Source organism: Diabrotica virgifera, chromosome 10 (genome assembly GCF_917563875.1).
Source record: "Diabrotica virgifera virgifera chromosome 10, PGI_DIABVI_V3a".
Taxonomy (NCBI): domain Eukaryota; kingdom Metazoa; phylum Arthropoda; class Insecta; order Coleoptera; family Chrysomelidae; genus Diabrotica; species Diabrotica virgifera.
The window spans coordinates 70,200,423-70,215,409 of record NC_065452.1 but is presented as its reverse complement, the minus strand read 5'-3'; the positions used below and the strand labels follow the sequence as shown (position 1 = coordinate 70,215,409).

The 14,987-nt window shown below is 33.7% G+C and overlaps 1 protein-coding gene across 1 annotated transcript; it reads left to right on the top strand.

Moving 5' to 3' along the window:
• Positions 1-2,840: 2,840 nt before the first annotated feature.
• On the top strand, positions 2,841-12,906 carry LOC126893055 (uncharacterized). Its single transcript, XM_050662995.1, has 4 exons — positions 2,841-3,576; positions 3,679-3,785; positions 9,513-9,798; positions 12,686-12,906. The coding sequence occupies exons 1-4, from the start codon at positions 2,841-2,843 to the stop codon at positions 12,904-12,906; spliced, it is 1,350 nt and encodes a 449-aa protein (XP_050518952.1).
• Positions 12,907-14,987: the final 2,081 nt, after the last annotated feature.

Sequence of the window (14,987 nt, the reverse complement as noted above, 5' to 3'; positions counted from 1 at the left end):
TCTTCTCCAGTTCATATAATTTTGTCAGAGTGTGGAGAAACACCGTTAGATCTCAGAAGAATATGGCTAGCATCTAAATTCATTTTAAAAGTAGTAGCCTATGACAACCCAATATATGCCTCAATTGAGCAATTTCACAATGTCTTTCTGGGTTACTTTAGTTTTTGGAGAAGAAAATATTTCCCACCAATACTGGCTGTGTCATGAGACTGAATAGCTCACAAATGTAAAGTCCTGTGATCATAGATCACTTGAAGTGATTGTTGACAGAGTGATGACACAGGACAAGCAGATGAGGCCTCATGGCAGAGGTTAGGTCAAGTAACGATAATGGAGCAATGACTTATAATTATAAAGTATGATTATTGAATAAAGTACTACAACAATTCATAAGATTTTAAACATTATTACATGGCGCAGTCTAGTGGAAAATAAACCAAAATCATGGAAGTGAGGTTACCAAATACATTGTCATTTGAAGGAAATGTGGCCGAAAATTTTAAAAGATTCAGACAAAGTTTTGAAATATATCTGATGGCCTCTGGAAAAAGTGGTAAAAGTGATGACGTTAAGGTAGCAATTTTACTCAATCTAATTGGAGAAGAAGGCATTGAAATCTATAACACTTTGGAATTAACGGAGGCCCAAAAAGGCAAGCTAGCAGATGTATTGGAAGCATTTGAGTCTTATGTCACGCCTAGAAAAAACGTGGTCTATGAAAGATATGTGTTTTACAACCGCATTCAAGAAGAAAGAGAGCCGTTTGACCACTTTTTAACAGATTTAAAAAACAAAGTAAAAAATTGTGAGTTTGGAGCAGAAGCATCTTCAATGGTAAGAGATAGAATAGTATTAGGCACTAATAGTAAGGATGCACAACAAAACATGTTAAAGACCATTAATTTAGATCTGGCTAAAGCTATTGAAATATGTAAAATGCATGAAATATCCCAAGCTCAAATAAAAGAAGTTCAGAACAGCTTGGAGAAGGTTAAAATTGAATCAATTGGGAGTAAAGCCAAGCAGGGGCAAAATTCAGTCCAAACATTCAGGAGTGCAAATTCTAGAGATGAATATAGCTGCAGTTCTCTGCTTTATAGGAAGGGAAAGATGTCATGAGACTGAATAGCTCACAAATGTAAAGTCCTGTGATCATAGATCACTTGAAGTGATTGTTGACAGAGTGATGACACAGGACAAGCAGATGAGGCCTCATGGCAGGGGTTAGGTCAAGTAACGATAATGGAGCAATGACTTATAATTATAAAGTATGATTATTGAATAAAGTACTACAACAATTCATAAGATTTTAAACATTATTACAGGCTGCTTTCCAGAATACTTTACATGAAATTCATGAGGTAGCACATAGCTCCTTATTTCCTTGTCACTCCTTTCCACTTAATATTCAGATTTCTCCTATGGCTTATGAAACTGTCAATATGGGCAAAGAGGAAAATAACCAAACCAAGTTTATGGAATGGTACCTCAATAACTGGTCGGAATATAAACTTATTTTCACAGATGGATCCAAAGATAAACAAGGTAATGTAGGTATTGGGATATACCTTAACGAGAGAACACAGTTAACAGCAAGATTACCATCCGTTAATTCAATTTGCTCAGCAGAAGTATTTGCCATTAAAAAAGCATTGGAGTTAATCCAACAGAATAATTTTACAAAGTGCCTCATCTGTAGTGATTCTAAGAGTGCTCTAGAAAAAATCACAAGACCAAGCTACAAGGCGGCAATAGACTCACAAACTCTCCAACTAAAACAAAAACTATGTGAATTTGATGACCAACATAGAGAAATTAAATTTGCATGGATTCCAAGTCACACTGGAATTATTGGGAATGATAGAGCTGACCATCTTGCGAATCTTGGAAGAAAGTTGCCTATTAGTGAAGAACCAAAGGCCCCCTTTAAAGATTTTCAAATTAAATATAAAGAAAACTTATGGATTGGTTGGGAAAATCGATTCCAACAAATAGGACAGGCAAAAGGAATTACTTATTGCTCACAAGTTGCAGTTCCATATAAAAAGGCATGGTTTACAAAATTTCCCAACCTGGGGAGAGGTATAATCACACAAATGTGTCGTATGAGAACTGGACATTGTAGTGTTCCTGCACATTTATTTAGATTGAAGGTAGTGAATTCAAACCAGTGTTTATGTGGCAGTGTAGGAACTTTACAACATGTTTTATTGGAATGTACTAGGTTCCAAAGAGAGTCCCAGTTGCTTAGAAGGGAACTAGAAGGTGATCCGACATTAACTGATGTGTTGTTTAAAAATTTTAACTCAAAGACATTAATCGCAGTGCAAAAGTTTTTAACATCAACAATGACTCGTGTGTAGCTTGCTTAAAAACTTTATGACTTTATGCTTGCTTCCAATGCATGTGCTTAGTGCGGTTTTGCGTGGTAGTACTAGAACTAGACCATTAATAGTAGAACTTTAGTTATGGAACTTATAAACAATTACAAAGTTTTTTTTTATCTCTTAATTATTTCAGATTCAGGAGCTATGAGCTTAAGCCCAGATGTACCTCAGGTATGGCTCTTGAATATTCAAGTCTATATTCACGGATCCTGGCCGGATAGCCCTGGCAGCTAAGGCCATTTAAATGAAGAGAAGAAGAAGGAAATAAAACCATTCTGAATCTAGACACCTTAGACAAGGAAAAATTCCTTGTCTAAGCTAGACACGATAGATACAAGTTGTTTCATTATAACCTCTCCTCCAAAGTTAACCTAAGAACCCTACCACGTGTTACATTATAACTTTACATGGTGCCGAACCAAATCGAATACGTTAAGAAAAGATATAAGTGCAATGGAATTCAAGGCAGCTATAAACTCGATGCAAATGTCAGGTAACTTGTATGAAAATTGGAGATTCTTCATACAAAGATTCAAAAACTACTTACAAGCTACAGAATTAACAAAGAAACCTGAAATAACCCAGTGTGCACAGCTATTACAGTTAATAGGGGACGAAGGGTTCAAAATATATAACACGTTCAAGTTCTCAACAGAAGAAAAAGACAAGTTAGAACTGTTAATAAAAAAATTTGAAGCACATTTCAAGCCAAAAAGTAACGTGTCAAATGCAAGGTATTGCCTGTTCACCAGAAAACAAGAAGAAGGTGAGTCAGTAGACAAATTTATAACAGATATTATAAACAAGGCAAAAAATTGTGAGCTAGAGAATTTGGAAGACAGTCTGATTAAGCCTTGCATAACTTGTGGGGTAGCAGATAAAACGATGAGACAGAGACTATTAGAAGAAGATGAGATGAGCTTGGAAAAAGCAATAAATCTGTGTAAAAGTATAGAAAGTTCGAAAATCCAGTCTGAAAAAATGAAGTCAGAGGAGGTGCACTACATAAAGAAAAGAAACTTCAATAAGAAATATGAAAATAGAGAACAGTGGGAAGACAGAAGAGTGAATCCAACTCATTCGAAGTCCCAAGACGGCCAGTTCAATGGTAAATCTGGAAGCAGTTCAGGGTGCAGTAGGTGCGGAATGGAGCACAGAGGCCAACCATGCAAAGCATATAAAGCTAAGTGTAATTTATGTAATAAAATAGGGTATTATGCAAAAAAATGTTTTCAAAAACAAATTAAGTATGTAGATGTAGATGATTCAGAATCAGATGATTTGTTTATAGGCTTGGTAAATACTAAAAATAGCAGTTTTGATGATGATTTCATGATAAATTTTGAAGTTAACAAGAGTAAATTAAGCTGTAGATTAGATACAGGGGCAATGGCAAACGTAAATATCAATAAATAAGTTAAATTATCTAGAAGTTAATGTTGAACTACAGAAAACAAACTGCAGGTTAACAACATTTTCGAATGAAACACTTAGGGTCATTGGAAAATGTAGTTTAGAATGCAAATATAAAGATAACATGTACAACATAATGTTTATGTGGTAGAAATTAATTCACCAACGGTATTAGGTCTTCCTACATGTAAAGCTTTAAATATTTTAAAAAGAATCAATACTATAGAAAAAATTTAAAATAATTTGAATTCTAGAGAAGTTACATTTAAAAATGATTACTCTGATATGAAAGAAATATTTAAAGAAGTTTTTTCAGGTATAGGCTGCTTGGATGAGCCATACAAAATTCATATAAATGAAACTGCACAACCAGTTATACATCCTCCAAGAAAGATTCCACTATAGTTAAAGGAGAAACTAAAACTTGAATTAGCTGAAATGGAGAAAAATGAAATAATTGAGAAGGTTGATGAACCTACAGATTGGGTCAACTCTATAGTCTTGGTAAGAAAACCCAAAAGTAATTCCATAAGAGTTTGTATAGATCCTAGAGACTTGAATAAAGCTATCAAAAGAGAGCACTTTCAACTCCCTACGATTGATGAAATAGCTGCAAATTTAAAAGGTAACATTTATTTCAGCAAGCTTGATGCCTCAAAAGCATTTTGGAGCATAAAGCTTGATGATGAAATTAGTAAATTATGTACTTTTAACACTTGCTATGGTAGATATAAATTTTTAAGACTGCCTTATGGCATTAGTTCAGCAAGTGAGGTGTTTCACAAAAGATTCAGTAAAATATTTAATATGGAGGGTGTAGAAACATATATTGATGATTTAATTGTTTATGGCTCATCAAAACAACATGATAAATGTTTATATCAAGTTTTAGAAAGAGCTAGGATAAATAATGTCAAATTTAATTATGAAAAATGTAGTTTTGGTGTAAAAAATGTAAAATTTTTAGGATTTAATTACAATAAAGATGGTCAAAGTGTTGATAGTGATAAAATTAAAGCCATTCAAGATATGAAAGAGCCAGAAAATAAAAAAGACATACAGAGATTATTAGGAATGATAACGTATTTGTCTAAACACATAAAAAATTTGTCAGACTTAACCGCACCTCTTAGGGAATTAATTAAAGAAAATGTAGAATGGCATTGGTCACATAAACATGATGAATGTTTTAGTAAAATTAAGGAAATAATTTCAAAAAGCCCAGTATTAAGACATTTTGATATAAATGAAAAGCGTTTAATATCGGTTGACTGTTCAAAAGACTCAATAGGAGCTGTACTTTTACAAAAAGGTCAACCAGTAGCTTACATATCAAAGGCTTTAACTTTAATACAACAAAATTATGCACAAATTGAAAAAGAACTTCTTGGAATTCTGGTGGCATGTGAGAAATTTCATAATTATATATACCTATGCTTCCAAGTTTGATATAGAAACTGATCACAAACCATTGATATCCATAATAAAGAAACCCTTAATGAATGAGCCACCACGACTTCAAAGAATTTTATTTAAATTGCAGAGGTATGACTATAATCTGATGTATAAAAAAGGTAAAGAACTGTATATAGCTGATACGCTATCGAGATGTTCGGAATTGCCTGTAATAAAGAATGATTTAGATATTGAACTAGAATCACAAATTTGTTTAGTAAGATTAAACATTAATGTTTCAAACAATCAACTGCAAAAAATCAAAGAAGAGACTAGCAAAGACAAAACTTTAATTGATCTAAAGACTTTCATAAAAAAAGGTTGGCCAAAAGAATTAAATAATGTACATAAAGATTTAAAAGCATTTTTTAAGATTAAAGATGAAATAACCTTCTTTGATAGTTTGTTGATGAGGAATAGCCAAATTATAATTCCTCATGTAATGAGGAAAGAAATGTTAAAAAGAATTCACTATGGCCATCAAGGAATAAATAAATGTAAAATGTTAGCTAGACAATCATTATGACAGTTGACATTGAGAATGAAGTTAAAGGTTGCCCAATTTGCCCACAATTTGAAAATGCAAAGAGAGAACCTTTGACTCCACACAATATCCCAGAACTCCCCTGGGAGGAAGTTGGCTCTGATATATTTTACATAGGTCAAAAAAGTTATTTAATGGTGGTAGATTATTACAGTAAATATCCAGAAATTTGTCTGTTGAACGATACAACCAGTTCAACTATAATTACACATTTAAAATCGATATTTGCTCGTCATGGAATACCAAAAATATTTTACTCTGATGGTGGACCACAATACACAGCCAATGAATTTGTTAAATTTTGTCAAGAATGGGAATTTAAAAACATAAAGTCAAGCCCGGAAAATCATAGATCTAACGGTCTAAGTGAAAGATATATTCAAACCTACAAAAAAGCGTTAAGAAAATCTCTTACGAGATGGTAAAGATACATATTTAACATTGCTACAACTTAGAAATACACCAATTGATTCAAATTTACCATCACCATCTCAACTTTTAATGTCACGATAGTACTTAGAACTCAGATTCCCACCACTGACAAAATTCTAAAACCAAAATTATGTAATGCTAAAATAGTAATCAGCGATTTTCAGAAAAGACAAAACAGTCAAAAAGCTTATTATGATAGAGGGACAATAAATTTAAAACCGCTTAAAAATAATGAAAAAGTTTATATTAAAGATAAAAACAAATTGAGAGAAGGTCTTGTCACACATAAATTAAGAGATAAAACCTACTCGATTAAATTAAGAGATTCTGGGTCAGAAATTGCAAGAAATAGACAATTTTTAGTTCGCATTCCTGCAACTTCTGACGATGAACATTCAGATAACGAATCTGAAACTAGTGAGTCACAAAATTTTGAAAGTGTCTCTGATAACCATTCTGATCATCACTCTCCAATAAACTTACCTCCACAAACCTCTTCAGGTCGAATTGTTAAAAAACCTGATAGACTAGATTTATAAGTAATTTTATTATAAAATAAAGGGGGTAAAGGATGAATGAAACAATTGTGGAAATTTATAAATGTTTATTTAAAGATTTATTAAAGAACGTTATGTTTATTTTGTCATTATAAAAAGAGGGGGATGTGATGTATGTAAATAGGTAGTATTCGGAACGCACTCAAGTTGGTAATATTGTAAGAGTGACGTGACAGTGACAAGTACAGTGAAGCGGAAATAAAACCATTCTGAATCTAGACACGATAGATACAAGTCGTTTCATTATAACCTCTCCTCCAAAGTTAACCTAAGAACCCTACCACGTGTTACATTATAACTTTACAGATGTAATTGTATATTATTAAACATAGTTTTTAATTTCAAACAACTTTTCATAATAGCATTTTTTTATATTCTGGAATATAAAGGTACTTTATTCTTTAACGAAATTCATATTTTTGACATAACTCGTAGACAATTGATAAAATTTGATATCTGATGGTTGAGTTTTAGATTTTTGACTATCCAGAGCATTTTATGAAGAATAACTTTTTTTCGTAAAATTGATAATAAAAAAGTTTTCCATGTGGTTCCTAGCTACGCAGACATACTGTATAAGAGCTTCTGTATAAGAATTTTCAAATTGCAATGCCATATTCGGATTCAGCATAATCAAAAACAAAATAGAAACCTATTTGATCAAAGTAAAAGATGAATTTAACGATATTTTTAAAATTATTTATACAAAACAATTGTTATTGTTTAAACAATTAATAAACAATTAGCGGCCAAATCTGCGAGTAGAACTTTTTACTTTAACATGTATATAAACTAACAAAAAAGTTTTAGAAAAATATAAGCTTGTTTGAATTTTTCCGAAACAATGCATGTTTTCGTTCTAATTGCACTCCCCTATACCCAGTAATTATGATGTCCAAACTATATTAAAAGGCCGTTCAGCATTAAAAGGTTCGCATGTATTAATAACTCCCGATCTAACTACAAAACAGCAAGCTTATGAGAAAAATATGAAGACGCAACTACAAGACCGGACTTCCAAGGGCGAACAAAATTTAATAATTAAGTATATTCGTGGTGTACCTCAAATTGTTACAAAAAACCATCTTTATGTCTCCTTTTTCTAACTTTTATCAAAATTGCTGTGGATTGCGAACTAAACTTCGTGTTATTAGAAACAATTCGCAGGGAGTTTGTTATGATATAATTATGTTTACTGAAACTTGGTTAAATGACCAAATATTTGACTCAGAACTTGATCTTACTGATTATGTAATATATAGAAAGGACCGTTCTCATCTCACTAGTACTGCGAGCAGAGGGGGAGAGTTCTAATTGCAGTACGCTCAACTATCCCTAGTAGACTGCTGGAATCTATTCCAGGTATAGAACAAATATATGTGGCGTAGCTGAAGATTGCGGGGCCCCCGCGCGACAATTTTTGTGGGCCCCGTATTATAAACATAACGACAACGATAACAGTATAATTACTCAAATATGTGTAAATGACAATATTGGGCTTTTCTTTAATAAGTCTGTTGTATATCTGTTAGTGTTAAGTTAGTTACAGATGGAAATGATGGGTAACACTTAGCAGGACTGACAGTGTGTGTCATTTTCGAAGTCAGTTATCCAAGCTAGTGGTTAGGGAACATACGTATTGTATCCGACTAGACTATATAAAGTTAATTGTGGCACTGTATGGGTAATGTACATTAAATAAAGTTGTTTAACCGAATCCACATTTAATTGTCAGTCTATCAAGTATATTACATAACATTTGGCGACGAGGTCGGTCTTAAACAACTTAAAAGTTTTCACATGTCACATGTGCTCGTTTTAAGGTTATGGTCGCAGTTGGCAGGATAACCAAATCACAGTACAGTTTGTCAGCGATCAGTGACAGTGGCAAGTGATCGTGGTGTGACTCGGTCCTTAGACAAGGAAAGAGAGCTTCGGTCTGTAACAGTAAGGTTAGGGTGACGTAACCTTGTTTTTTTTTTGTTGATGTCCAAGGAAAAAGTCATGGCATTAGTAGGAAACATTGAGCAGTTTAATGAAACAGGTGGGGAAGATTTCAATTCGTATTTAGAACGACTAGAGCACCTATTCATAGTCAATAAGGTAGATGAAAATATGAAGATTTCCCTGTTCATTACACTTGCAGGTCCTATGGTTTATCAGACTCTCAAAAATCTGGTGGCCCCAAAAAAACCAACAGAATTAACATATGCTGAAATAAAAAGCAAGTTAATTCTTCATTATGCGCCACCTGTGTCAGAAATTTATGAGAGATTTGTGTTTTATAACTGCCAACAAAAAGTGAATCAGTCAGTTAGTGATTACATGGTGGAACTGAAGAAGTTATCCAGCACATGTAATTTTGGGCAATTTTTAGAGGATGCACTGAGAGACAGGTTTGTTTGTGGCATGATGGATGAAGGTATTCAAAAAAAATTGCTTGCGGAAGCAGGTCTGACATTTGCTAATGCATGTCAGATAGCCCAAGCATCGGAAGTAGCCCAAAAACAGGTTAGGAGTTTAGCGGACACAAGCAGTAATGTCAATAGCTTAAAAAAATATTGGCTTCTCCTGACCGTTACTTTCTCTATGACTCAACACACCTCCCACTCCATAAGCACTTGCATCACATGCTATCACTATGGTTTTATTTGTATCATAATGTGCGAGGACATCATTTTCACAAATTAATCTTTTACTTTTTTCAAATGCTTCAATTAGTAGTGTGGAAGGAAGCATGAGAAAGGAGATTGTCCAGCGTCTAGGTGGAAGTGTTACGGGTGTTCTAAGGTGGGACATGTTAAGAGATTATGTCCAAACAAGAAAAATTCATCTACCATAGGGGTTGTAGAAGAAAGTGAAAGTGACAGCGTGTTTCAGTGTAACGAACTCAATGAAGATTTGTGGAAGTTGAATATGTTAAAAGATGAAGCTTCAGCGGCGCCACACAAATTAAAACTATTATTAAATGGTGAGTTATATATTGATTTTGAGGTTGATACTGGAGCTTGTAAGTCAGTAATATCTGCAGATGGTTACAAAATAATGTTCGGTAATCAGGTAAAATTAAGTCCTGTAAGTTATAAGTTAAATGTGGTTTCAGGGCAAGGTATTAAAGCTATCGGAGAATGTAATGTCAAGGTTGAATTAGATAATAATAAGTTTATATTGCCACTAACAGTAATAGAATCTCCAAAGCAGTTTACCCCCTTATTGGGTAGAAATTGGCTCAATGTCCTGTTTCCTGGGTGGCAACAGAAGTTTTCATCTGGATTTGTAAATTTCCTTCAAGGCTCAAATACTGTCAGTGAGTTGAAACTCAAATTTCCAGTAGTGTTTGACAATAATTTGTGTAACCCTATTAAGAAATTTAAAATTAATTTTAGTATTAAAAAAGATGCTATGCCTATTTTTAGAAAACCTTATTCGATGCCATATGCATTAAAACACAAAGTAGAGGAAAAGTTGGGCCAAATGATTAAAGTTGGGATTCTAAAACCAGTTAGTTTTTCAGAATGGGCCTCGCCCATAGTAATAGTCCCAAAAAAATGTGGAAATGATGTTAGAATCTGCGTGGATTTTCGAGTCACTGTAAATAAGGTCTTGAATGTAAATCAATATCCTCTTCCTATACCAGCAGACATTTTTGCGAGTTTAGCAGGTGGAAAGATTTTTTGTGTTTTAGATATGTCTGGAGCATACCAACAACTTCAGGTGCATTCAGATTCTCAAAAATATCTTACCATTAACACTCACATGGGTATGTTTAGGTATACTAGGCTTACATATGGAATTGCATGTGCACCAGCTTTGTTTCAATCTGTTATAGACCAAATTCTCTGTGGTATACAAGGTGTTAGTGTGTACTTGGATGATGTTTTGATTGCTGGTAGTTCTTTGGAACATGCAAAGGAAATTTTAGGTAAAGTATTAAGTAAATTATCTGAGTTTAATGTAAAACTAAATGTAGACAAGTGTAGATTTTTTGAAAATCAGGTTGAGTATTTAGGACATTTAATAGATAAAGATGGTATACATCCTACTAAAGAAAAGTTAAGGGCCATTGTAGATGCTCCAGAACCCAGAGATTTGACACAGTTACGTTCATATTTGGGTCTAATAAATTTTTATAGTAAATTTGTACCTATGTTATCAAGTCAGTTAAGGCCCTTGTATAAACTTTTGGAGAGAGGTCAAGAATTTTCATTAAATAAGGAGTGTATTGAAGCATTTGAAAAAAGTAAAAGATTAATTTGTGAAAATGATGTCCTCGCACATTATGATACAAATAAAACCATAGTGATAGCATGTGATGCAAGTGCTTATGGAGTGGGAGGTGTGTTGAGTCATAGAGAAAGTAACGGTCAGGAGAAGCCAATATTTTTTGTTTCAGGTTCCCTCAGTAAGGCTGAAAAAAACTATTCACAATTAGAACGTGAAGCCTTGGCTATTATCTTTTGCGTTAAAAAAATTTCATAAATTTATTTATGGTAGATCTTTTATTTTGGTCTCAGACCATCAACCGTTAAAAATACTTTTTAACCCAGATCGCAATATTTCAGTATTGTCTGCTTCACGGATTACTAGATGGAATGTCATTTTATCAGCCTATAGCTATACTATAGAATATAGAAAGGGGTCAAAGATGTATGAGGCAGACATGTTATCACGATTACCTTTGAGTGACGTAACTGGTATTGATAGTTCAATTAATTCATTTAATTTAACAGAGGATTTACCTATTTCATATGAGGATGTAGCTAAAGTCTCATCAAAAGATGGTATTTTGTTACAGGTGATGGATTTTGTAAAAACAGGTTGGCCAAATAAATGTGGAGATGGTGAACTTAAACCATATTTCTTGAAAAGAAATGAACTTTCTATTGAAAGTCAATGTTTGATGGTAGGTATAAGGGTGGTAATCCCCACTGTATTACGTGAAAGTATTTTGGAATTAATTCATGAAGGACATATAGGTATCGTACGGTCTAAAATGTTAGCTAGAGCAGTAGTGTGGTGGCCGGGGTTGCAACAGGATATTGAGACAATGATCAATAGTTGTCAGGTATGTCAGATAACGCAAAATAATTCTGAAAAAGCTTTAGTGTCTTGGCCTAAAACTGAAAATGTATTTGAACGAATACATGTTGATTTTTTTTATAAAAACAATTGTACATTTTTAATTATTGTAGACTCTAAATCAAAGTGGGTTGATATACATGTTATGAAAAAGGGTACTTCAGTATTACACACCTTAGACAAGTTGAAGGTAACTTTCTCTTTGATGGGTCTGCCAGTTATGCTGGTGAGTGATAATGGTCCACCGTTTAACGCTACTGAATTTACAAGATTTTGTCAAAACAATGGAATAACCATTCTAAAAAGTCCACCATATCACCCTCAGTCAAATGGGTGTGCAGAGAGACATGTTCAAACAGTCAAAGCTGCATTGGAAAAATGTTCCATTCAACAGTCGGAGCTCACTATGGAGCAGCAAGTGGTAAATTTCCTATTTAAGTATAGAAATACACCAAGTGCTAGTACTGGGTTAAGTCCCAATGAAATGGTTTTCAAAGTTAAACCTAGAACCAGAATTGACCTTTTAAAACCCAGAAAGGAAGGGAAAGTTATGTTCAACAAAAATGTTGACTATGTAAAACCAGATGTCTTTACTACAGGTGAAAAAGTGTTAGTGGGCAAATTAGGTCCATATGTTCAGGACAAATGGGTAGAAGGGGTTATTGTAAGATGTGTAAGTGCAACTACATATTTTGTAAAGGTAGATGATAAAATTATGTATAAACATGTGAATAATTTAAGAAAATTAACTAACACACGTGTAAACTTGGATGTTGAAAAATGTACGGAGCTTTTACCAGTATCACATGCAAATGTAGGCAATGACATGGTTCCTATAGCTAAAACTCCAAATTCGGATGAACAAGACAAAGGAAATTTGATACAGGTAAAATCTCCATCCATCCAAACAGAGGCACACCCTAGTAGTAGCCTGTCACAAGCAGTTAGTGGTGACTGCGCAGTAAATTCACCTGGAACTGAAACGTCCCTGAGACGTAGTTCCAGGATAGGCAAAAAACGTGTTAGATTAGACCTTTAGTTTAGTAGGGAAGGAAATGTTGTATATCTGTTAGTGTTAAGTTAGTTACAGATGGAAATGATGGGTAACACTTAGCAGGACTGACAGTGTGTGTCATTTTCGAAGTCAGTTATCCAAGCTAGTGGTTAGGGAACATACGTATTGTATCCGACTAGACTATATAAAGTTAATTGTGGCACTGTATGGGTAATGTACATTAAATAAAGTTGTTTAACCGAATCCACATTTAATTGTCAGTCTATCAAGTATATTACATAACAAAGTCTTCATTAGTTACGCCCGATTTCATAATCAACTTAAAGTGAACATTAACTAAAGTTCACTTTAACGTTGACATTTACCCATATGAATTGCATTGATAAAGGTACCAACTTAAAATTTAAAGTCATAAAGGTACCAACTTAAAATTTAAAGTCCACTTTAACTGATTATGAAACCGAGCGTTAGTGGTAATAGATTTTTTGGGAATCGACATGAAAACCTATTATACATGTATCTTAATCCGACAAACGTATTAGTAAGTTTTGTTGCAACATTATATCTACAGTTACATTGAAAACATTAACTACAAAATTTTTATTTTTAAATTCCGGTATAATACCCCACTATTTTGCTACTCCTGCTGTTTTTGCTAAAGTTACGGAAAACGAATTTCTGGAAGGGTGGAAGGGCGACCGTTAACTCTGCCGTTTCAGATTGCAAAAGTGTTGATGTTAGATTAATAAAGGTAAGAATTTTAGATCTACAAACATTAAACACTAAATGTTTGTAGATTTGGAAAAGGCTTACGACGGTGTGCCAATAAACAGGATGTTTAAAGTGCTCCAAGAATCTGGTTTAGATAACACGTATGTAAAAGCTCTTGATAACATATACAAAAGTTCGGTTAGCAGGATAAAAATAGGAGACAATTTATCAAAACCCTTTAGAACATCTAAAGGTCTAAGACAGGGATGTTGCCTCTCTCCTACGCTGTTCAAAATCTACATCCAAAAAGCGCTACAACTATGGATGAAAAAGTGCTCGAGAATGGGAATAGAAATTGGAGAGGACTGCCTGTATACTTTGCTATTTGCAGATGACCAAGTGCTAGTGGCAAATGATGCAGAAGACATATAACAAGTAATTTTAGGCGCCCCTTTCTTCCTCCCCTTGTAAGTAGTTTTTTGCAACTTAGTGAATAAGTCCATGTACTCACGGTTTTTGCTCCGGATTTTAAAGCACCGCTTGGATTGAAATGAAATTTGGCATAAGCGTAGCTAACATGCCAAAGAAAAAAAAGTGATATTGTGGCGATGTGTGCTTTTGCTCTGAGGGTGAGTTTTACCCCTTCTCGAGGGTGAAAAACTATATGTTTAAAATAAGTACGGAAATGTATAAACTGACTAATTCTAAGCCACTTTTGTTCTATAGAGCTTTTTCACTAAGTCAATACTTTTCGATTATTTGCGAGTGAATATGTCCATTTTTCACCAAAAAACACGTTTTTCGCAAATAACTCAAAAAGTATTTTATCGAAAAAACATTCTTAGCAAAAATATAGCTTATAAAAAAGTGAAAAAAGTGGTGTATGCATGAAGTCAGTAGACCCAGATGAAGCAGAATTGTAGCTAATTAAAACTAGGTTCTTATTCGTCAAATTCCAAATCAAATACATACCTATTTCAACGAGAAATAAACAAAAAATGAAGCACTTTTTGGGGTAAACTCATTACAACTTTTTAAAAGTGTTTAAAAAAATTTAATTTCCCCTCAAAGGTGGAATTACTGCATCGCGGTGATTTTCCTTAAAAGGTAGTTTCGTTTGATTTTTGATTCAGAGTTGGGACTGCATAGCTACACTGATGAAGCATAAGATGAAGAAATAGCTATCTGTTGATGGTAGTCCAACTCTGAATCAAATTAAAACAAAACTGCCTTTCCCCCTTAATTTTTGAAGTTATACTTCTTTAGGCGCGATTGGGAATAATGTTGAGAGTGAATTTTTTTATAAAAGCGACAATATGAAGCAGGCGCGTACCGACAGTTTCAAGTTAGTCGCTAAATATTCCAAGTTATGTATGTATCAATGCAAATAAAGT